This window comes from Mesoplodon mirus (genome assembly GCF_964341445.2).
Source record: "Mesoplodon mirus genome assembly, chromosome: 12".
NCBI classification, from domain to species: Eukaryota; Metazoa; Chordata; class Mammalia; order Artiodactyla; family Ziphiidae; genus Mesoplodon; species Mesoplodon mirus.
The window spans coordinates 57,659,379-57,684,704 of record NC_138988.1 but is presented as its reverse complement, the minus strand read 5'-3'; the positions used below and the strand labels follow the sequence as shown (position 1 = coordinate 57,684,704).

At 38.5% G+C, this 25,326-nt stretch overlaps 1 protein-coding gene across 1 annotated transcript in view; it reads right to left on the bottom strand.

The window, feature by feature from the left end:
* Positions 1–25,326, bottom strand: part of NEK10 (NIMA related kinase 10) — a 319,052-nt gene that overhangs the window by 37,771 nt on the left and 255,955 nt on the right. The window contains 4 exon segments of the mRNA XM_082637719.1: positions 8,871–8,971; positions 10,789–10,816; positions 23,655–23,767; positions 23,897–23,934. Of these exon segments, the coding sequence (XP_082493845.1) occupies positions 8,871–8,971; positions 10,789–10,816; positions 23,655–23,767; positions 23,897–23,934 (280 nt within the window).

Below are 25,326 nucleotides of genomic sequence, written 5' to 3'. Positions count from 1 at the left end.
CTTCTTCTTGGATTGATCCCTTGATCATTATGTAGTGTCTTTCTTAATCTCTTGTAATAGTCTTTATTTTAATGTCTATTTTGTCTTATATGAGAATTGCTACTCCAGCTTTCTTTTGATTTCTATTTGTATGGAATAGCTTTGTCCATCCCCTCAGTTTCAGTCTGTATGTGTCCCTAGGTCTGAAGTGGGTCTCTTGTATACAGCATATATACGGGTCTTGTTTTTGTATCCATTCAGCCAGTCTGTGTCCTTAGGTGGGAGCATTTAATCCATTTACATGTAAGGTAATTATCAATATGTATGTTCCTATTCTCATTTTCTTAATTGTTTTGGGTTAGTTATTGTAGGTCGTTTCCTTCTCTTGTGTTTCTTGCCTAGAGAAGTTCCTTTAGCATTTGTTATAAAGCTAGTTTGGTGGTGCTGAACTCTCTCAGCTTTTGCTTGTCGGTAAGGGTTTTAATTTCTCCATCAAATCTGAAGGAGAGGGGCTTCCCTGGTGGCACAGTGGTTGAGAGACCACCTGCCAATGCAGGGCACATGGGTTTATGCCCTCGTCTGGGAAGATCCCACATGCCGCAGAGCAGCTGTGCCCGTGAGCCATGGCCCTTGAGCCTGCGTGTCCGGAGCCTGTGCTCTGCAATGGGGGAAGCCACAACACTGAGAGGCCTGAGTACCGCAAAAAAAAAAAAAAAAAAAAAAAAATCTGAATGAGATCCTTGCCGGGTAGAGTAATGTTGGTTGTAGGTTTTTCACCTTCATCACTTTAAATATGTCCTGCCACTCCCTTCTGGCTTACAGAGTTTCTGCTGAAAGATCAGCTGTTAACCTCATGGGGATTCCCTTGTGTGTTATTTGTTGTTTTTCCCTTGCTGCTTTTAATATGTTTTCTTTGTATTTAATTTTTGATAGTTTGATTAATTTGTGTCTTGGCATGTTTCTCCTTGGATTTATCCTGTATGGGACTCTCTGTGCCTCCTGGATTTGATTAACTATTTCCTTTCCCATATTAGGGAAGTTTTCAACTATAATCTCTTCAAATGTTTTCTCAGTCCCTTTCTTTTTCTCTTCTTCTTCTGGAACCCCTATAATTCGAATGTTGGTACATTTAATGTTGTCCCCGAGGTCTCTGAGACTGTCCTCAATTGTTTTCATCCTTTTTTCTTTATTCTGCTCTGCAGTAGTTATTTCCACTATTTTAACTTCCAGGTCACTTATCCGTTCTTCTGCCTCAGTTATTCTGCTATTGATCCCTTCTAGAGTATTTTTAATTTCATTTATTGTGTTGTTCATCGTTGCTTGTTTCCTCTTTAGCTCTTCTTGGTCCTTGTTAAATGTTTCTTGCATTTTCTGTATTCAATTTCCAAGATTTTGGAAATTTTTCTCTAATAGAGAAAACTACACTTTCTCTAGTCTATTTCCAAAATTTTACTATCATTATTCTGAATTCTATTTCAGGTAGACTGCCTATTTCTTCTTCATTTGTTAGGTCTCGTTAGTTTTTACCTTGCTCCTTCATCTGCTGTGTTTTCGTGTCTTCTCTTTTTGCTTATCTTACTGTGTTTGGGGTCTCCTTTTCACAGGCTGCAGGTTCGTAGTTCCCGTTTTTTTAGCCCCCAGTGGCTAAGGCTGGTTTAGTGGGTTGTGTAGGTTTCCTGGTGGAGGGGACTATTGCCTGTGTTCTTGTGGATGAGGCTGGATCTTTTCTTTCTGATGGGTAGGTCAATGCCTTGTGGTGTGTTTTGGCATGTCTGTGGCCTTTTTATGATTTTAGGAAGCCTCTCTGCTAATGGGTGTGGTTGTGTTCCTGTCTTGCTAGTTGTTTGGCTTAGGGTGTCCAGCACTGTAGCTTGCTGGTTGTTGAGTGAAGCTAGGTCTTGGTGTTGAGATGGAGATCTCTGGGAGGTTTTCACTATTTGATATTACATGAAACAGGGAGGTCTCTTGTGGACCAGAGTCCTGAAGTTGGCTCTCCCACCTCAGAGGCAGAGCCCTGATTCCTGGCTAGAGCACCAAGAGCCTGCCCTCCACATGGCTCAGAATAAAAGGGAGAAAAAAATAGAAGGAAAGAAAGAAAGAAAGAGGATAAAATAAAATAAAGTAAGATAAAATAAATGTTATTAAAATAAAATATAAAAATAATTATCAAGAAAAAATATTTTTAAGTAAAAAAAAAAAGAAAAAGTAACCAGACAGTCATAACTGTAGGACAAATGGTGAAAGCAAAGCTATACAGATAAAATCTCACACAGTAGCATACACATACACACTGACAAAAAGTGGAAAAGGGGAAAAAATAATGTATCTTGTTCCCAAAGTGCACCTTCTCAATTTGGGATGATTCGTTGTCTATTCAGGTGTTCCACAGATGCAGGGTACATCAAGTTGATTGTGGAGCTTTAATCAGCTGCTTCTGAGGCTGCTGGGAGAAATTTCCCTTTCTCTTCTTTGTTCACAGAGCTCCCAGGTTTCACCTTTGGATTTGGCCCCTCCTCTGCCTGTGGGTCGCCCGAGGGCATCTGTTTTTCACTCAGATGGGACGGCGCTAGAGGAGCCACTGATTCGGTGGCTCTGACTCAGTCAGGCCAGGGGGAGGGAGGGGTATGGATGTGGGGCAAGCCTGTGGCGGCAGAGGCCTTCATGACGTTGCACCAGCCTGAGGTGCACCATCCATTCTCCCGGGGAAGTTGTCCCTGGGTCACGGGACCCTGGCAGTGGCGGGCTGCACAGGCTCCCTGGAGGGGAGGTGCAGATAGTTAACTGTGCTCACACTCAGGCTTCTTGGTGGCAGTAGCAGCAGCCTTAGCATCTCATGCCCGTCTCTGGGATCTGCGCTGATAGCCGCGACTTGCATCTGTCTCTGGAGCTCCTTTAAGCAGCGTTCTTAATTCCCTCTCCTCGAGCACCAGGAGACAAAGAGGCAAGAAATAGTCTCTTCTCTCTTCAGCAGCTCCATACTTCTCTCGGACTCCCTCCAGGCTAGCCATGGTGCACTAACCCCTTCATGCTGTATTCCCGCTGCCAGTACTCTCCCGGCATCCGACCAAAGTCCGATCCTCAGCTCCCATCCCCGCCCTTCCCCGCTGGTGAACAGACAAGCCTCTTGGGCTGCTGAGTGCTGGTTGTCACCGATTCTCTCTGCAGGAATCTCTTTGCTTTGCCCTCTGCACCACTGTTGCTGCGCTCTCCTCCATGGCTCTGAAGCTCTGCCTCCCTCAGTCTCTGCCCATGAAGGGGCTTCTAGTGTGTGGAAAACTTTCCTCCTTCACAGCTCCCTCCCACTGGTGCAGGTCCAGTCCGTATTCTTTTGTTTCCGTTTTTTCTTTTTTCTTTTGCCCTACCCAGGTATGTGGGGAATTTCTTGCCTTTTGGGAGGTCTGAGGTCTTCTGCCAGTGATCAGTGGGGGTTCTATAGGAGCAGTTCCACCTGTAGATGTATTTCTGATGTATCTGTGTGGAGGAAGGTGATCTCCATGTCTTACCCTTCCACCATCTTCTCCAGCAGGCCCCATCTTATTTTTGATGAAAACAGATGTCAAATCACTGAAGGCAGAGTTAGGATTCTAACATCCTGTCTTTTAAAATAGTTGCTTTTAGATGGTTTCCACATATTTGTCTCCATGGAGACTGGATAAGGCCACCACCAGCCAAAAGTATGCAGTTTCCCATTTAAAGTCACGTGTTGGTTGTCAGAAGGGATCTGGCTCTGCAATTCAGGGTGCTACCACAGCTTAAGTCTGCAGGAATTTAGTAAATAAATATGTGAACAAGAAGGGTTTTTTGTTTGTTTGTCTGTTCAGTTTTACTTTCAGAAGTTTTCCTTTGCAATTACAGGACAGAAAAAATTGATCTTGGTCTTTAAGCTTTGGTAAATATGTGGGTGTAATGTTTAGACTTGTATTGATCTCCTTTATTTGAAAGGCAGTGACTTTGGTTAGCACTGTAACTTAAGGTTCCCCAAAAGGGAATCATTCCTTACTATGAGCAATGTCATAAACTTTAAAGTATTCTGCAAATACATTTTTACAATCACCATGGTTATATCTTAACTTGTAGCAAGGAATTCCATCTTGCCAAAAATATGAAATCATTTGTTATGCTGGCAGTGTAAGAACATAATAATAAGGTGTTTATAATAGTTTCATTCTTGCTTTATAATACTTTGAACTCCAATAAAGAAACAAAATACATCCATTTCAGACGTTTTTTAATATAAAAATTAGCAGGACAGGCATATGGAAATTATATTTAAATTTCAGAGGATATTTTCTCTCAATTTAGTAGTGAATCATTAAGGTAACCAACAAGCTATTTGAAGTTATGTCCATAGCACTAAAGTTAAGAATTCTTCTCCATATATCTATATCAATATTTAAATGGAAATGTAGTTTTGAATATAATATATTTACTCAATAGAGATATGGCAGATTATATTTTGACTTATTAACCAATTTTCTCCCCCATCCTACATTCTTATGCCCCTTCACCCACTTTCATTTAATCAGGTAGACAGTTCTGCAGGATTGCCTAAAGGAAAGGTTGACAGAAGAAAATGGAGAAAAGGGTAATCAATTTTAGACTCTTGAGTCTTCAAAAGGCTGGCCCTCAGGGTAATTGAAAAGAATATCAGATTTGGTTAAAAAATTTTTTTAAATCCCCAAAATAACCCAAACATGATAGATAAGAGCCAGGCTACTCTCCAGGCTGGGCAGAAGTCAAAGGGGAAGCAGTGAGAAGTTAGATGTGGGCAGTCCCAAATAAGGTAGTCCCTTGTCGAGCCCCGAGGCTAACTGTGCCAGCTGTCAGTTTGTTTACTCTCAGCTCCAAATCCACCTTCATTGTCCTGCTTGTGACACTGGAACATATATCCCTTGTCAGCTGGCTGGATGTTCAGCTCTATCTGCAGAGGGCACTAGTGGAGGATGGAGTCTGTCTTTCTGGTTCCAGTGATGCTCCTGCCTTGCCTTAGTTTGGCAGCAGTGAATGGTCAGTAGGAACAGGGACCCCCAGCGGTGCTCATCCCCAGCCAGATTCTGTGTCACCAACCCAGCAGGCAGCTTTCTAGAGAGTACCATGGAGAAGCACCTACCAGTGGGCAGCCTCCCCTGGTCCCAGAGAGGGCAGTTCCTAGAGGGCAATTCCCAGCACACCACTCTTACATGCTGATTTCCAGCAAGACTACAGCACAGTACCTCAGGACATTTCTCTGACTTTCCAGTGAGGTCTGCGACTCAGCCCAGGATGAGGGTGTCCACTTCTATTTTGTTCCTTTCTTGGGTGCTCTGTCTCAGCCCTATAAGTAGTGATTTCCCTATCTGCTCTTCTTATAGTCTTTAGATTTCTCTTCCCCTCCTCAGTAGATAATACCCTGTTATTATTAGTAATTCTTAAACAATTATTTATGTGAAACCTTCCCTGTTGAAATCAGTTTGGTTTCTGTCCCCTGAATAGACCCTCACTGAAATAGATTTGGTTCCAGGAATGTCCAAGGGGAGCCATAGAGATGGCATTTGGAAATTGATTTGATTGTACCTTTGGAACCGAGCCCACTGTTGGGTTGTTTGCTAATAGGACAGAGGATGATAGTAAACCATGGCGTGCAGTGGCCTCACAGTTTGTCAGTTGTCACCTGGATGAAGAGGCAACTGAAGCGAGTACCCTGGAACCTTGAGTGGCTGCTACACTTGACTGTCAGGCAGTATGAAGACCACGAGGATGGTCGGGTGGGCGGGTCCTTTAGATGCACTGGGGCACTTACAGAGAGACAATGACAAGCCTGGGTCCTTTAACTCTCAGCTCAATTCATAGTCTAAGAGCCAGAAAGATTCCATGACAGCCCTAATAGAATGTATTTCTTGCTACCACAGCACTGGTATGGCTGATAATCAAACACAAATCTAATTGATCAGGTTGCTGAATTACAATGTCAACTGAATGTACATTTCACCAAGTTTCTCATGCAAAAGTTAGAAAAAAAGATTAGGATACTAAAACTCCAAGTAGGGACATGTTGTTGGACCCAGATAAAACTGACAGTCTTGAAACTCAACTCACTCTGAGCCATCATTGCCAGTGGAAGTAGCTTGAAACCCTGCATCTGAGAAGATAAGACTTCTTTTGCTTCAAAACTCTATACTAACCTCACCTAGGACAGATGAGGGGTAATATCTTAAAAAGGGATGCACATTCCTCTTAAGATCCACAACAGTGAGCTTTAAGTCAGCAACAAGGGTCATATCTCAATATGATCCAGGGGAACTGGTACACTTCCCTATCTGCTCTTCATCAAAAGAATTGCATCAAAAGATTTTGCTATTCCAAATCAGCAGCAACCCAGAGAACATGTGCAGGAGTGGATTCTAAGGGTGTCAGGCCAAGAAGGATGAAATATAGCACTATATCAAGTTGAATTCATTCAAATGTGTATACTTACTAGAGAGTCTAGATTTAATATATTAGTTCATGTAGCTGGAGGTATACTAAAACGTGGACTCAATGGTGGCCTACATTTAATGAGGATAAAATGCCAGAGCTTCTCTTGCTTGTGGAAGAGGAAATTCAAAGGCTTGGAGAGACAGGAATGCTGGGATAGATTTACCATGGGTGACCTACACACTCACTTCCTAATTTTGTTTAGCAAGAACACTCAGAAGCCATTCCTTTTGATACCACACAGGACCCTGTGGGGCTCCTGGGCACAAAAGCCTTTCTGTGTCCCCTATTTCTTTGATTAAAGGAAATAGGTTTCATTCAGCCTCCATGACCTTCCCTGAGTTCCAACTGGCAGATTCAAGAAGTTGCTAATTAGGGAAGGGAGGGGATGCGAAGACAAGGGAGGGGCAGTCAAGAGAAACAATAGTGCAGCCTTGGGGCAGGGTCCTGGCTCCCCATTAAGGGATACACACAATATCTTTGAGCTGTTTTGCAGATACTGAAACACCCACCAGGTGGGAGAAGTTAACTACATGCTGCCCACAAGCATGTAGACCGCAGATCGGTTGGAACCAGAAGGTTGATGATGCTGACTCACAGTTACCTCACCACCAACCAATCAGAAGAATGTCCACGAGCTAATGATGCCCTCTTTGAACCATTCCCATAAAACTCCTCACTACCCATTCCAGGTAGGGACACAGTTTTGAGGGCATTAGACTGCTGTGGCCCCCTTTGCCTGGCAAAGCAATAAAGCTATTCTTTTCTACTTCACCCAAAACTCTGTGTCCAAGATTTAATTCGGTGTCAGGGTACAGAGGCCAGGTTCGGCTTCACTTTCACTAAAGCAGTGAGAAACACATTGGAGAGGGGAGAACCAGCATCCTTGAAGACCTTACAGTTGCTCTCCTTTGTAGGCCAGATATGACACTGAAAGTACAAGGTTCCAATGGGGATGATGTGATCCCAGGGGAGCAGAGGCCAAGAGGCAGCCCCTGACCACCAGTGACAAGTTGGGAGCATTTAACATAAAGGGTGGCAGGGATGTATACTGTTAATGAGAATGCCTGGTCCACAGAGATCTATGATGGTAGTTAACTGATCAGGGTGCAGAAACATGTGGTCATCCTACTAGAGTATTCCTTAATCCATATAACAGAAAAGAAACTCTAGGTCTGGTAGACAAAAATGTGATTTGGGTTGCTGTTGCCCTCAATTGAGAGTCACCGCCTCTCACATAGTTTCCAAACATTGGTCAATTAAAAGACCAAAAGCCTTTAATTAGTGTGAAAGCTGGGGCCCCTTGAGGAAGGGCCCTGAAACATTGTTATACCTACACAATAAATAAATTTTCCTCCAACTCTTCTCCAGAGAGCCCTGAAGCTATTTATTAGGGTGACTGCTCACAGAGAAGAAGGAAATACACAGGCTTTCAGGGAATACTGGACACCAGTCATAAACTGACTCTATTTCCTAGAGTCTTATAATGCCACTGTGGTACACTAATCAAAATGGGGTTTTTTTTGTTTGTTTGCTTCTTTGAGGGAGGAGGCATATTAGCCCAAGTTAGACTTATAATGGGTCCAGTTGTTCCACTGGCCTGGTGATATTTCTCTCTAGTACCTGAATATTTAATTGGAATTGCCACAATTGGCAACTGACAGAATCATCAGACTGGGTCTCTGAATCTTAGGGTGAGGGAATGTTTATGTGCTTTGCTCATTGATATGTCTCAAGTGCCTAGAATAGTGGCTGGTACATACTAGGCATCTAGTAATTAAATGTTAAATGAAAAAATGAACGAATGAATGAACTACATATTAAGACATACAGTCTTAAACTTCAAAATAATAGTTACTTTCTTGGCCCAATATCTACACTTATTTATCTACAAAATTTGTTTTCTTATTAACAGTACCTAGCTTTGGTAAATGACCATTCAACTTCCTTATCGTTAGAAAGATTTCTGTAAATAATTTGTAAACAGTGATTACTTCCCCAATGCCTAAGGATTACTGAGATTTAGGAAAAGTTTTTAAAATCATGAATTTTGTGTTTTCAGTTTTTTGAGAGGTCTTGGTTTTATCCCAGCCTCGTCAGGATTAGGGAACTACTTTCCTTTCTTTCCTGTAGCCCAGCTCTGTCCCCACTTTCACCCCCACATTAAAGGGCCATTAGTGTTGAAGTTTGTTTTTGGTTGGGCACTAAAAGTAGAAGAGCAGGTTAGGAGTCACAGGGATAACCTGACATATCTGCTTCTTTTAACCTATGACCTTCCCAGCTCTGCTGCTAAGCTAAAGTGTTCCCAAATATATGTAGTTGGAGAGAATAAGAACAAGCATCACTCGAACTGAAAGTTTCTCAAAGTAGTTCCTTAACAATATTAGCACCAAACTTGTACTTAAGATAAAAAGGAAATAAAAAGCTAGCACACTGACCTGAGTGATGTAGATGATTTTGTGCAGCTGGATTAAGATCTGCTGAATAGGATCACTGATCTGACGTACTTTCCTCTGGGACACAGTAATTCCTGCAGATGCTGTGGATGACAAATTCTGCAGTTAATCAAGACACTTTTCCCCTTCAAAATTGGTATTAAGTGGAAAATGGGGTAAAATTCTGAAAAAAAATACTCTCATCCTACCAATGAGAAAATATGTAGAGATCTTGTTACACTTCAATATTTTATGATATGGGATGCACAATTCTTTCCTTCTACATCTTAGACCTCTAAGTAACATAATAATGTTATTTGTAACATCTTAAAGATTGTTTATCACTTGGAAATTTTGCCTGCAATTACACCAGGCTGCCACAAGGAGTCAGTGGTGTCTTGGATACTGTGGCCATTGAAAAGCTGGGCTTCAGATATGTGCAGTTAAGAGATTATCACACTTAAAAATTTTAATTTCATTTGCCCTCAGTAGCAAACAAAACTAATTTTATTAAAACTACTAAAATGCAAATAGTGGATAGGCAATCTTACAGAGCAAAGAAAATAAATTATAATTTGTAATAATCAAGGGTTTGAAAATTATGTTACTTTCCAACCCTTGATTATTACAAATTATAATTTTCACCGAGATTTCTCTTCAGGTCTAAATAAGACACATCTATAATTTATCCTGAATTCTCATCACAGAGCCACATCACTTTCACAGTTCTAGGCTAGCTTGGTATCAAACTGCATATAAGCTGCTTTCCCAGATTCATATGTCATAGCCACAAGTGGCCCATTCTGAACTTTGAGGAATGTAAAGCTATTTAAAGGAATGGCCTTGACCCCTGTATTAGCCACAAGGTCCCCTCTGCCTCCTCTCACCCTCAGATCCACACTGGAGAAAATGGAAGAGAGACTTCAGATATGTGGATGTATATTATCCTCTCTCCCACATTCCTGCTCTTTCCCTTTCTCCCGATAACATGTAGCATGCTTTCTGAAATAATGCTTTTCTTGCCGATTTCCCTTTTAAAGAAAATTTCCAAAGTCCTTCTTTTCTTACCTCCATACAACTTTGAGCACAAGAAATTAAATGTGAATACAATCATTGCTTTAGCAACAGCTAAGATTTTGAAAAATGATTCTTATATAAATGCTTTCTGAGAAAGTTTGCATATTTTACCATAAAAACTTGTTTTCAAAACATTTATAGAGAAAATTTAATGTGGCCATTAAAAGATTCAACTTGTTTTATTATTAGCATACCAAAATGTATGTTTAGGACACAAACCACAAAAAAGAAAATAAATATAACATTGAAAGAAATATTATTTTCCTTATGGGTATCTTTATTGAGTTTGTTGAGAAATTCACACAAGAAATCATCTAGCTCTAGTTCATCTACATTTAATACCCTGTTTAAATGTTTGCAATTTAAAGGATCTAACTCCTCTAGGAACTGTGTCTAACTCCTTTTATGCAACAATTACTTGCCATCAAGATGAGGTTTAATAAATTACCCTTAGGGTAAAAATGTGAAGGTAAATCAGAAAGAATTAAGGTAGCTCTGAAATAGAAAACAGAGAGCTGGAAGTATCTGCTCCAGCCTGCAGAGATGGCCAAGAGTACATATGTCATATTTTCTACAATGGTGCTTCTTTGCAGAAATAATTCTTAAAATGTAATTATTTGTTTGTCTAGACTGATATCCAAAACCAATGTGGCCAAGTTGCTGTTGCTATAGGAACACTAACTTTGCATTTTCTGAAACTAGACGGCTTGGTTTTTGATCACATTTATGTTGATTACTTTATGTTTTTGGTATATGGACTTTCATTCATAGGTAATGAGTTAAAATCTCACAGCATGGCAGAGAGTTCTTAGATTTGTGATGACATTTTGAGTGGGATGTCTACCTTGCCACAAGAATGTATTCATCTGTGGCTAGATATAAAAACAGAGATAGTTAGCTAGAATGTGTGCCTTCTGAACTACTCAATATACAAAATTACTTAAAATTATTTTTCTTAAGACCTTTGACCATAAGGTAAGTCCTTGAGTTTTGAAAATAGTTTTGGTTGCTTACTCTCTAAAAAATAAATCCTAAAATGTGTAATTACACATGCCCATTGTAAAACAAGCAAACAAATGTAAAACAACCTAAGTATCACAGAAGAGACTTCGAGGGTCCCTGGAACCACCACCCATCAGCCACCTCCCCAGAAGAAACCTCTGATATCAGCTTGGTGCATTGCCTTCCAGTTACTTTTCTATTTACGTGCTTCAGTGTGTATCTTCAGAACATATTTTTCGAATTGTGGTTGAGTCCTAAATCTGTTTAATGAGTCACGACCAGCATTTTGAAAAATGGAATGGAATGGCATGAAATGAAATAGAATAGGATATAAAAATTTCAAAGTGCATTGCATGTAGTAAGGATCCACCCGGTCGAGATATAAAATGTGTGTCTTTCTAAGTGTCATTTCCAAAAAGACTTTGAAAGCTACTATTGTAGAAAATTTATAGTATTATCTCATGCTTTCTTTCCCTCTTTTTAAATAAATGGTGACACATTATAAGACTGTTTTACAATTTTTATTCTCAGTCTGTCATGGAGATTCTTTTTTATCAACACACCCTGTTATAGCTTATTCTTTATGACCACTATTGAACAGTACTACATATCCTGCATGCAATATAGTTTCTTAGTCACTTCTGTCTTGATGGGAACTTAGTTTTTTTTTCAATTTCTCATGATTATAAATGATGCTGCAGTGGGTATATATGTGCATGCCTCACTGTGCATAGTACAAGAGGTCTTTAGGGTAAATAAGGAGAAATTAAACAGCTGGGCCCTTTGATACACATATTTCCTATTTTAACAAATACATTTTAAAGTGGCTGAAGCAAGTTGCACTCTGATCAGAAGAGAATCCATTTTTCTATATCGTGATCAACACTATAATCAAACTTTTCAATTTTGCCAATCTGATTTTGTTTTATTTTTTGTTTATCTGAATGCTGATGAGGTTATTGTACTTCTCTGGTGATTTTCTGTTTGTGTCCCAAGCTTTTTTTTCTTATTGATTTATAAGTGCTCTTTACATTGTCTGACTACTAATACTTTTATTGTATTTTACATATTAAAAGTATCTTCACCTAATCTGTTACTTCTTTTCAATTTAAAGGGCAGACCAGTGGTTAGGAATCTACGCTGTCACTGCCAAGGGCTTGGGTTGAATCCTTGGTTGGAGAACTAAGATCCCGCAAATTGGGGAGCATGGCAAAAAAAAAAAGACATCATAGAAGCTGATCATATTCCAACGTCAGTCATATATAGTATGCCCATGATTCATATCTATATGATTCCTACTGTGAAAGATAGAAAGTATTTGGTCTCATTAAAATATAAATAAAATCAAAGTTTACATTGGAATACTTTATATTCATTTTACGGTTTTTATTAAAATATTGAACTTAATTAGTGTTTTAAAACTTAGAAGGAAACTACAAAATTCATTATAAGAGGCAATTTACTTAGGGTGTAAAAAATATATAGTTGCTAGCTTACTGTGTGGTTAGCACGACATTAAACAGCTACTTTTCCCCTCTGGGGTGGTGGGCAGGAGGACCCGGAGGAGATGTCGGCAAGGGTTTTACACATTTAGTCTCATGTGATCCTCACAACTATTCTGAATGGTAGTTGTTTCTATCCCCATTTTATAGATGACTGAAATTAAGGAGATTGTCCAGCCAAGACTGAAGAACTGGGACATGCAACAAGGTGGGCCCTAAACTCTACACTGACTTAGTCTCCTAACTTGTCACTGGGAGACCATAAAATTATGGACAATGTAACATAATATATATGCTCCTTCCCACACCTGAAATACTACTTTTTACTTAAAAGGAGTTGCTACTTTTAACATGTTTTGACTATACCTTTGAACATTTAGTGGATCAAATATTTTAGGAAAGCTTGTACAACTAATAAGCTGGAAGCATTATGTCTTTGTAGCCTGTGCAGTGCACTATATCTGCTTTATTATCTCATGGCACATTACAATAGCCAAGTCAGTTGCCCATTCCTGGTTCTTTGAGACTTGATTTACATCAAATATCCAGTCTATTGAAATCACAATTCACAACACAAACTCTGAAACTGTTAATTACTACAAATTGAACAAAAGAGGGATTACACATGTTCCCCCAATTGACCATGATATAGTATCAACCTACTATTTTTCTGAATACTTTCTGCTAAGAATCAGGAATTTTTGAACAATTGGAGAAGAGAAAGTTTTGAGCAGGAGCTCCCTGAAAAAGTAAAAAAATAGTTTCCCTTTATAAAGGGGGCTAAAACATACATGGCTTCTCCATATGGGACCAACTGCCCTGTTGAAACACAACCTTTTAAATTTAAGTACAGTGAACAGATTTGCTCGGGTCTCTTTCCTCTACTTTTGTAAAAAGGAAATAAAGTAACTGAATTGTAGCTTAAATCTGCAAATTCTCAGCAATGAACCTCTGTACCCAGCAGCATAGAAGGCAGCAAAATTAGACAAAGAACATTGCATTCACAAGGGGTTCATGGGAGGTCCATTTAGAGGACCACGGATGAAGGACAGAGAACTGATGCAAACATTTCATCTGAGAAGACCATGAAGAATGAATAGGCTTTCAGTAGGCACAGGACATGGATTTGGTATGAGGGAGGGTATATTTGAGTGGCAGCTTCTGAGTAGAAAAACAGTTTCAGCAAAGGACAGGAGTCAGCTAAGTGAGTGCCACATCTGGAGAACAGCAAAGTGTTCAGTTTTCCCTGTGTGCAGTACCATGAAAAGGTATAGTACTGGGTACATCTGCAGAGGGAGCCAGGGACCATAGCAGATGGTGATTTCAGGAAAGGTGATCTCATGAGAAGAGGCCTAGGGCCTAAGTCACGCCCAGCATGGAGCAGCACATGGTGACTGTCTTTGGGAAGCAGGAGCCGAGGAGGGGCCGAAGCTTGGACCTGAGTTGTTAAATGACTCCCTCCATGGGAGAGAGGGAAGTGAGAGAGCAGATGATGACCAGAAGGTGTGGGCATGGAATCTTTCCCAACACAGACCAATAGATGGTTCCACAATCAGGTAGAAATTATTAGGAAGAGACTCAAGGGTCTGGGCCTAGTCCCCCCACAGTCCAGCCCCTGGTAGAACTTCTGACAAGATGACAGGAAGCTGCAATAAAGCCTCAGCACCTTTCACCCTGGGTGATCAGGTTCCTTCCACTCCCTTTCATTCCAGCTTCAGAAACAAGCTGTTTAAAGGCCAAAGAAGCAAGGCTGCTTTGAGGTCCTTCACTCTTGAATGCTGGCTGAATCACCTTTACATAATGCATCATCTCACATCTTGTTCAGGCTTAATTTGTGTGTGTGTGAGGATTAGGGTTTCATCCTATTCCAAATTCTCTATGTCTTTATTCTTTTCAAAATATATAATCTCAGGATATTTAAAGTTGCTAAGCCCCTTAAAAGGACTACATAATACACATGGCAAGATGCTGTGTGAAGAATTCACTGTTGTATTATTTCCCACACTTACTTTTGGCCTCATGAACTTCCTGTTATCAAGAAGCAGAGTGAGGCAAGCACTGCCCCAAGATGGGGAGGCAGAGAGGAACCAGGGAACAGAGAGCATACATTCCTGGACTTTAAAAGCATTAGTCTAAGCAGAAGGCAGAGAGATTCACAGGACCTGTAGCTGAACAAACTCTTCTTCTTGCCCCTCCTGGATAAGGTAAAGCTTCTTTGAGGAGGAAGGACGAAGACACACAAGAAGGAAAGAAGGTCTCAGAAGAGATTCAAATTCCAGGTCACTTGGGCAAAGTCTTCGGTGGGGGCAGTGAGGAGGGCAGAGATGTTTCATAGAAGTCTCTACGTTTGGGGATTCAAGAGTGGAAAGGCTGGGGGTGCAGTTCCCACAGCGAGCTCTGGGAGGTCCTAGCCATGCAGATGTTCCCTGAACCATATGACCTGGGATGGAATGGGGCAGGAGAGGCAGCTTTCTGGGGTGTCAGAGGCTCAGCCCCCAAGTCTCCAAACCCAGAGAGTGTGGAAGAGTAGGCTAACCTTCCCAGACCCCTGAGAAGGTGAGCTGACAGAGCAAGGAGCTTGCCCCACAGAAGTCCTGCCTTCATGACAAGGGAACACAGCCAGAAATGGGAACGTGTACTGGGAACTGGAAGTCAGGGAGGGCTGTGCCCACTTCTCAGGATAGCAACGTGGAAGGGTGACCCCCACTCAGTACTCAGAGCAGACACCAGCACAGGCAGTCTCAAAGCCTCAGTACAATGATGCCAACTGAATCCTTGGAACAAAAATACCACTCAGGGAAGAAGAAGAAGAAAGAGAAGTGCAATTCTGTTTGTCTGACTTTAAGCCTGATATGATAAAGAAATCACCAACACATTGAAATTTGCCTTTAGGCTAATTGATTATGTTTTCTGAGATGTGGAATAGGGGCTTAATATAAAAATTAAGTTCAGTTTTGGGAAAATATAGAAAGTTAGATTTTTTCCCCCTGAATTTGTGACCTAAAAATAACATGCCTAGTCCATATAGCCTGGCCCTTATCCATTTACTTAGTTGTTTTTATACTATGCTACAATCACTAACCAAGTCATACTGGCTCCCTTTATTCCTACTAGAGGGAACCTTTTTTCTCTGAAAGTCAACTCTATTGATGAAGCTCAGAATTCTCAAGAAGAAAATATTGTGCTGTGAAAATACACTGTGTTCAGCACTATGGATGCAAAAGCTAACCAATCAAACTAAAAGGAACAGAAAGAAAAGATAGGAACCCTCCTCTCATTCAATTACCTGGACAAGAAAAATTTATCTCAGTCATGGAAAACAGACAAAATGATCATTGCTTGATTATCTGACATCATGCTATGACATTTTCTAATATCTTTACTTGATTCTAATCTAATACTCTTAATCCACACCGATAAAGGTGAAGGCAGTTACAGTCCTGTAGACGTAGTGGTTAATCTATAGAAATTGACATGATGGTATGACTTTATAGGCCAATCAAGACGTTAATCATAAAAATGATATGACTTTACTGCCCCACAGAAAATTTGCCAATCTTATGCTTAATTTAGCAATGTTGCTTCAGCTTTTCTTTACTATGTATATACTTTTTAAATATATATATATATATATATGCTTTTATTACTATAAAAATATACAACTATAAAAATCCCTGTCTCCAAATGCTCTTGAACAGGCTCTTTTGTCCTCCATCTGGTTCCACCATTAAGGGAACTTAAATAAAACTAGGATTATTGCTAAAAAATAACTTTAAGAATTGTGCTTTTTGGCTTCCCTCATGGCGTGGTGGTTGAGAATCTGCCTGCCAAAGCAGGGGACACGGGTTCAAGCCCTGGTCTGGGAAGATCCCACATGCCGCGGAGCAACTCAGCCCTTGTGCCACAGCTACTGAGCCTGTGCTCTAGAGCCCGTGAGCCACAACCACTGAGCCCACATGCCACAACTACTGAAGCCCACGTGCCTAGTGCCTGTGCTCCACAGCAAGAGAAGCCACCACAATGAGAAGCCCACATAGAGCAATGAAGAGTAGCTCCCACTTGCCGCAACTAGAGAAAGTCCATGCACAGCAACAAAGACCCAACACAGCCAAAAATAAATAAAAAATAAATTAATTAGAAAAAACAGAATTGTGCTTTTTGACTCCAATATGGTAAGAAACAATAAGTAGTTTCTTATAAATAAATAAGATAGTTATAAATAAATGAATTTTAAAATTTTAATTAACGTCATATAAAACATCCCAAATAATCTATGGAATCTACAGTGAGGAATGTCAATTAACAATGAATGAGATCTCAGCTGTATTGGAGGGCAGGAAGGTGGCCCAGCCAGAAGAAGCCTCTTGCCTGTTTCTCATTACTATTAGGTCACCAGTCACCATCTGCAATACTCAAATTACTGTATGACAACAATTCAAAGGGTAGTTGTAAGCACTCTGAAACAACTTTTTAAAAATAATAAATAAATAAATAAATAAATAAATATTATTATTTTTGGTTGTGTTGGGTCTTCGCTGCTGCACACGGGCTTTCTCTGGTTGTGGTAAGTGGGGGCTACTCTTCATTGCAGTGGGCGGGCTTCTCACTGCAGTGGCTTCTCTTGTTGCAGAGCATGGGCTCTAGGCACATGGGCTTCAGTAGTTGCAGCATGCAGGCTCAGTAGTTGTTGCTCGTGGGCTCTAGAGCACAGGCTCAATAGTTGTGGCTCACAGGGTCCAGAGCAAGGCTCAGTAGTTGTGGTGCATGGGCTTAGTTGCTCTGCAGCATGTGGGATCTTCCCGGACTAGGGTTCGAACCCATGTCCCCTGCATTGGCAGGTGGATTCTTAACCACTGCAGTACCAAGGTAGTCCTGAAACCACTTTTTGAATCTCACTAATCATTAATAATGGCAATTTGGAATTTGAAAGCCCTGCTTTTCTACATTGACTCAATTATTTGTACACTAAGCTATAACCATCACCCAAGCCACATAGACCTCCCTTTACTCCTACCAGAGGGTGGTGTAGCTTTCTTCTCCTCCTTTCACTTAGCTTTTTCCCAGTGCAGAAACCCCCGGAGCAGGGTTGTGGGCTGAGTTAACAGCTAATTTGCAGACTGCACTTGGGCTTGGATTGGGACCATCAATAACTTTTGTGAGATTGAGTACCTTTTTGAAAAGACATTGTCCTCCAAAGAATATGTAAAAATCTACATCTGGTCCACACTCCCCCAGTGCCTGCCTGGCATGAAGAACTAGGACACAATTCATCATTGATAAAGAAAATGTGTTATCTCCCACCTCTTCCCCAATCTGAAGTCTAACACTAAAATATCATTTTTTCCTTAGTCTTTAAGTAATCACAAGATTACTTATGCAGTTGCTCTCAATAGGAAGAATAAATAAGGGTTTAAACAGTGGTAGGTCTGCATCAGTTACAAAATAAATAGTTTTCAGGGGCCTGATCTCAGAGGAAATACTCAAGATATATGCAAACTTTACTAAAGATGCTTATAATATGGTTGCAAAATATAACTAACATACCCAAATCCCAACAAACAATATAGAAAAATATATAATTATATGTCAAATTGCATAGTGTAGACTAGTATTATAAGAGTTTTGATTAAAGTCTGGTAAGCACATTTCACATGCTAAAAGAATTGCTATGCAATAAAATTAGAGAAGGCATTTACAAAAATCACCTTGGTAATTGTGAAATCTAGTATTAGGTATTCTATGTTAATAACTAACTTGAAAGCAAGTTACTGAAAGTTGCTCATAACAAGGACAACTAGAATATAGCTGTGCTCTCTGGAATATTTGGATGAAACATTGACTACTTTACATAGATGTAATCTTTATGAACAAAAGACAAGTATAAAAATAGATTCTCAGTCATCTAGTACAATAATTAAGAGCCTGGAAATCATGAAGAGACAATTTCTATTCAAAATGCAGAGCATAATAATTCCTATCTATTAGTTCAGTGCCTGGGTGTTAGCTGCTGAAAAATGAAAAACCCAGCAAAGGAGGGAAAAACATCAGTGTTAATCCAGTCAAAGTTGGCCATAGTCTTAGTTGACATTACATTTGCATTTTAAATTTGGGTTTGACTGACACTCCCCAAAATTTACATTTGACCTACACAAATAGCATCCATAACATTAAAATGTACCCTATTAATTTGACAAAGAATAAGTTTCTCATCATATGTTTTGGTATGATTTAATTTTCACAAATATACCACATCATTTCCCCTACCTCAACAGGGAAGGACTATTTCTTTTTTATATATAAAAGACCCTAGACATTTTTTCCAATTCAAAATATCCAATTGTTTGATTAATTTGACTCTATAGACAACAGAACCAATAAATTATTTTTAAAGAACTGACACAAAGTTAATATACAGAAATCTGTTGCTTTCTGTACACTAACAATGAACTATCATGAAGAGAAATTAAGAAAACAACCTCATTTATAATCACACCAAAAAGAATAAAATATCTTGGAATAAATTTAACCAAGAAATTGAAAGACCTATAATCAAAAACCTAGAAGACATTGATGAAAGAAACTGAAGATGATACAAAAAAATGGAAAAGTATCCTGCACTCATGGATTGGAAAAAATAATATTGTTAAAATGTCCATACTACCCAATGCAATGTATAGATTTAATGCAATACCTATCAAATACCAATGACATTTTTCATGGAACTAGAACAAATAATTTAAAAATATATGGAACCACAGAAGATCCTGAAGAGCCAAAACAATATTGAGAAAAAAGAACAAAACTGAAGGTATCATGCTCCCTGACTTCAGACTATACTACAAAGCTACAGTAGTCAGAAACAGTATGGTACTGGCACAAAAACAGACACATAGCTGAGTAGAGAGCCCAGAAATAAACCCACACACATGTGGTCACCTAATCTATGACAAAGGAGGCAAGAACATACAATGGGGAAAAGACAATCTCTTCAACAAGTGATGCTGGGAAAACTGGATAGCTACATGTAAAACAATGAGATTAGAACATTTCCTCACACCATATACAAAAATAAACTCAAAATGGAGATTAAAGACTTAAATGTAAGACTAGAAACCATAAAACTAGAAGAAAACATAGGCAGTACACTCTTTGACATAGGTCTTAGCAATATTTTTTTTAAATGTCTATTCATGGACTTCCCTGCTGGCGCAGTGGTTGAGAGTCCGCCTGCCGATGCAGGGGACACAGGTTCATGCCCCGGTCTGGGAAGATCCCACATGCCACGGAGCAACTAGGCCCGTGAGCCACAACTACTGAGCCTGCGCATCTGGAGCCTGTGCTCTGCAATGAGAGAGGCCACGACAGTGAGAGGCCCGTGCACCATGATGAAGAGTGGCCCCCGCTCGCCGCAACTAGAGAAAGCCCTCGCACAGAAACGAAGACCGAACACAGCCAAAAAAATTAAAAAAAAGACTACTCAGGCAAGGCAAACAAATGCAAAAATAAACAAATCGGACCTAATGAAAGTTAAAAGCTTTTGCACAGTGAATCAAACTATAGACAAAAGGAAAAGACAAACTACTGAATGGGAGAAGATATTTGCAAATGATATGTCTGGTAAGGGGTGAATATCCAAAATAAATAAAGAACACATACAATTCAATATAAAAAAATTTAAAATGGACAGAGCACCTGAATAGACATTTCTCCATGGAAGACACACAGCTGGCCAACAGGCACATGAAAATATGCTCAACCTTGCTGATCAGGGAAATGCAAATCAAAACCACCATGAAAGATCATCTCACAACTGTCAGAATGGCTATCATCAAAAAGACAACACATAAATGTTGGCAAGGTTGTGGAATAAAGGGAACCCTAGCACACTGGTGGTGGGAGTGTAAATTGGTTCAGCCACTATGGGAAGCAGCATGGAGTTTCCACAAAAAGTTAAAAATAGAACTACCATATGATCCAGCCATCCCACTTCTGATTATGTATCTGAAGAAAACAAAAACATTGATTCAAAAAGATGTATGCATCCCAATGTTCATTATAGCATTATTTACAAGATGTGGAAGCAACCCAACTGCCCACCAACAGATGAATGGATAAAGAAGATGTGGTGTATATATACAATGGCATATTACTCAGCCATAAAAATGAATGAAATTCTGCCATTTTCAGCAATGTGGATGGACCTAGAGAATATTATGCTTAGTGAAATAAGTCATACAGAGGACAAATACTGTGTATTTTCACTTATATGTGGAATCTAAAAAATAAAGCATACAAATGAATAGAACAAAACAGAAATAGACTCACAGATACAGAGAATAAACTAGTGGTTACCAGTGGGGAGAGGGGGAGGTGCAAATTAGGGGAAGGAAATTAAGAGGTACAAACTATTACATATAAAATAAATAAGATACAAGGATGTAATGTACAGCTCAGGAAATAGAGCCAATATTTTATAACTCTAAGTGGAGTATAATCTATGAAAATAGAGAATAAATATGTTGTACACCTGAAGCTAATATAATATTGTAAACCAACTATACTTCAATTAAAAAAAATATTCATCCAGAGAACTTTTGGACATAACTGAGTTTCCTGTGGCCAGAGGCACTTAAACAGAATAATGTTACATATTAAGTAGATCAGGTATGAAAGGTATTCCTTTTCCAGTTTTCTTTTCTTTCTACTGATTATATCAAGGGTTAAGTTTCAGTATGGAACAAGTATGTCATCACCATCTTTGAGATATGAGCTAATGTTCCTTCATAACAAAGAAAACAGACCTCAGGATAAGCAGATAACAGTATCTACTAGAATTTAATAATGTTCTTTTGCTTAGATTTGCATTTATTTTTTATTATTGTCACCTATTATGGCAAGTGACGCTGTTCTGGTTTCCCATTTGTAACAAAAACATAAACTTCCCTTTAGATAACTTTAAGTTGAGAAAGTAAGTCAAATTAAAGAAACCGATATTTGGAAAATAGTAATACAGATGGTACTCAGATACAGCCAAATTTGTGCCATGGTAATCTATAAGTGACAAAGGTTAGGGAAATAGAGCTAAAATAATTAATATGTGTAAAAAGTGTTTATTCATTCATTGATTCCATATTAATTACTGTTAATATTTTCATCCATTCAGTATAGAAATTCCTAAATTTTCAATTCTGTTGTCAGAGAACTAGTCTGTTATTTAACCTAAAGAATATCTTATCAAATAATTTATACAATCTAGTTAGTATTAAAAGACAGAACAAGAGGATTTTTAATAGTGTTAACTTGAAACAGCTTCATGGTTATTTGTTTTACAGGAGTTTGGAGGTACATTAAATACTGCTGTATGACCACAATATGAACCTAGAAGTTTACATTTTAGGAGTACAATATAGACAAGATCATATTCTAATACAGCCACTTAGCACTCTAAAATAATAGTTCTCACCCTTTGTTCTGCCATAGCACATGGAAAATGATGTTCACATTACTAGACATAGTCCTGGGAGCATACCCAGGGTTTGACAAAATTCTCTCATCTCTGACAATGTTTTTTCAGAGCACTTAGGCAATACAGGACTATAGCTATTGGTTATACATAATGGAAAGAATACTGATTTGCAGAGAAGGTGATCTAAGTGGACGGGGCTGGTACCAGTTGTTTGTGATTTGATAAAGCAACCAATAGCCCAAGTTTACCCTCAACATTTAAAAAAGCATGACTTTTATAATATGCCGAAAAACAATTTTGCATTAAGATGAAGAAAAAATTTGGGTTTTTTTTTACACGAAAGTGGAATAACTTGTAAGTAGTAATCCAAATTTTCTCATATGCATTACTGTGTTCTACAAGATTAGTTGAAACTAATCACTCCTTTATAGGTAAACTTTAGCATTCACTGACAACACTTAAAATGCTATAGTACATTCTGTTTTAAATTTAAAACATATGAATCAGTAATTTTTTAAAAAGTAGATGGTATAACAAACTGTAGGTCTAAGAAATATAATATATTACATGTTAACTGTGCTAAATAGTTTGTTTAAATATCCAGAGATCTGATCAATTTTACTGACATAAAGTCAAGTCTTAAACTAGCTAACTCAACATACCCTTTAGAAAAAATAATTCTTATTATGGATCACAACTGAACTGCAAATTGCTTACATATGTATGTATTCTGCTACACTATTATAAAATCAATCAATGACTATCATTTTTACTTCATGATTATGTTATGAACTTACCTTATGCCAAAATAGCAGGAGTAGAGCATGGTCAACATGACAGCTTTAGATATGTTAATAACAAAGCTATCTGTTTTTTGCATCTATGCTGATCGTGACAGATTGGCCCCAAACTATCAATAACTCTTCCAAAGCAAATTTAATAAATGTGGAGACATGGACTAATATTACAGTAAATCAATTCACATCTCCTTTGTTCACTATACGTATTAACTCTACAAAAGAATGTGAATTAAGAAAGCCAAAGTAAAAATAACATTAAGCAATACTTCCAAATTAACTAAAGTAGTAAAATAGAACTTTATACTCGAGTCATACACATATGTTAAAAGCACAGTCACTAAGTTTTTTTTCTGAATTGTCCAGGTTTAGTTAAAAACTTTACTATTACTGTTGAACTTTGGTCCTCTTTAATAGAAATTAGAAATATTAATGAATACACTTTTTTTCTCAAACAATTACTATAAACTTTTAAGAATCCATAATTTTTACATTATTAGAGAAACAATGTGATATAACACTGCTTTAATCAAATACAAATAACTAAAATTATCTGTGTCAGAGTAAAGGAGATAGAATAAAAGATATGCTTACTCATATCATGTAGGTGTAGAGCTTATAGAAATATGTATGTAAAACAAGGTTACTATTTTTTGTTAGTAGGTATGCACCGTAAGCATCAAAATTCAACTGGCTAACATTCCTACCAAAGCAAAAATACAAATTTTAGTAAAACAGCCTATATATTTCATCAAATAAGTGAACACAGAAAGCATTTTGGTACTGTTAACATGCCAAGTTAATAATGATGGACAAACAAAACAAGATTCTCTGGCTGACTGTACTAAAGTTACCTCCCAAGCATCATTCAGGTATTCAGGCCCAACCATAATTCTGTGTTCACCCATTGTGTGCTTGAAATCAACTTGATCTAATAAGTACTACCATGGTCTTTGAGATTGTGAAGTATCACAGCGGGAAGGCTATGGGACTGCCACCCCATCACTAACTCGGCCTCTATCTCCTTAACGTGGGCCCTGAGCATGAGGGGTGGCACTTTCAGAAGCAGGTCAAGAGGCAGCAAAGTTGAAGAAATAAAAGGGGGAAAGATATGAAACTGTAATATGAATTGCACTGAATTTCAGGGAGGGGTGTATGATGTTATTGCTGCCAACACTAAATTACCTGGCCTTGGTCTTGATCCTATTCCACCAGTGAAGTCTCTGAAAACAGAATTAGAAGGATTTATTCAACTTGGATTTGACTAACATTTACTGAAAGCTTACACCCCGCTATGGTTTACATAGGAAAATATAGGTTTATTTTTCCTCAAGATGCTCTCAAGAGTTTAATAAAGAGAGAAAATAGCCATATTTGAACCCAGAGCAGAACTGACATTCTATGACCAATGTAAGAACCTTGTCCTATCACAGTTGTTTATAAGCTCTAAGAATAATTACGAGTGTATATCTTAGTACAGTACCTTGAATGATTTTGTTACTTTTAAAATCAAAATACTTATTTTGTATTAAAAAGAAAAACCATTTAAAATTTTATATGTAGTATTTTCCATGCTTTATTTCTTCTGTCTTAAAGAAGAAACTATAACTCTTCCTATGAAGTGAGATGATTTTTGCAATTAAGAGGACTATATTTTTCCTTAAGTTCTCAGTATTATTAACATTACTTGTTTGCCCTACCCTAAAATTCTGGATTTCCTGAACATTTTGCAAGTTGGTCTCCATGGCTTCCACCTAGTGGAAGGGTCATTAGACCCTACTAAGGACAGCCATAAATAACCTTCAACCTTGTTTTTCTAGTGTAATCTAAAGTCAATTTCTTAATAGTTTTTTAAATGAAATAAGAAACATCTATGCCCTGACAAATGATAAGAACCATACTTAAATTTAATGCAATGCAACAAAAGTACATCAAACATGTTCTGTGTATATGGCACATGTGTGTATATTGAGTTGGAATGAACATAGGGACTCAAATACAAATAAACATGATTGATAATTTTCTTACACCAAACCTTTCATTTTAATCACAGAAGTTTTGATACATATAAGCAACACATACCTAAGTTATGAAGAATAACAAATTTGGCACTCATCTACCCACCACACGATTACTATAATAATACCAAAATCTGTGCACCCAACTGTGAGTTCCTTCCCTATCCATTCCCATCGTTCTAATCCCCTACCAAACCAGCCCTCTCTTGATCCTATTTACTTTTTGTTTCTCATTCCCAGCCCATATTTCCAGAGCCTTGAAAATTAAATGAAACTCACCAGCTTTGCATAGGTAATACATTCTCCCAACCCCTGGAATAAGGTGGCATGTTTAAATAAAGAAAAGGGATGCCCCCTTCTCTCAAATTTTCAAAGAGGGGCAAAATCTCAGCAGTGCCCATATGCGTATGGCAGAAGCCTCAGCACTGGGCTGAGGAGCAACTCATATCCTTGCATGCAGGCTATACATCTGGAAAAGCAAGTGAATAGCCCCGCCCCTTAGCCTTCTGGACAAGTTCAGCACTGTCTAACAGAAATATAATGCAAACTACACATTAATATTTAAATGAAATTTAAAATTCATTTCCTCAGTCAAAC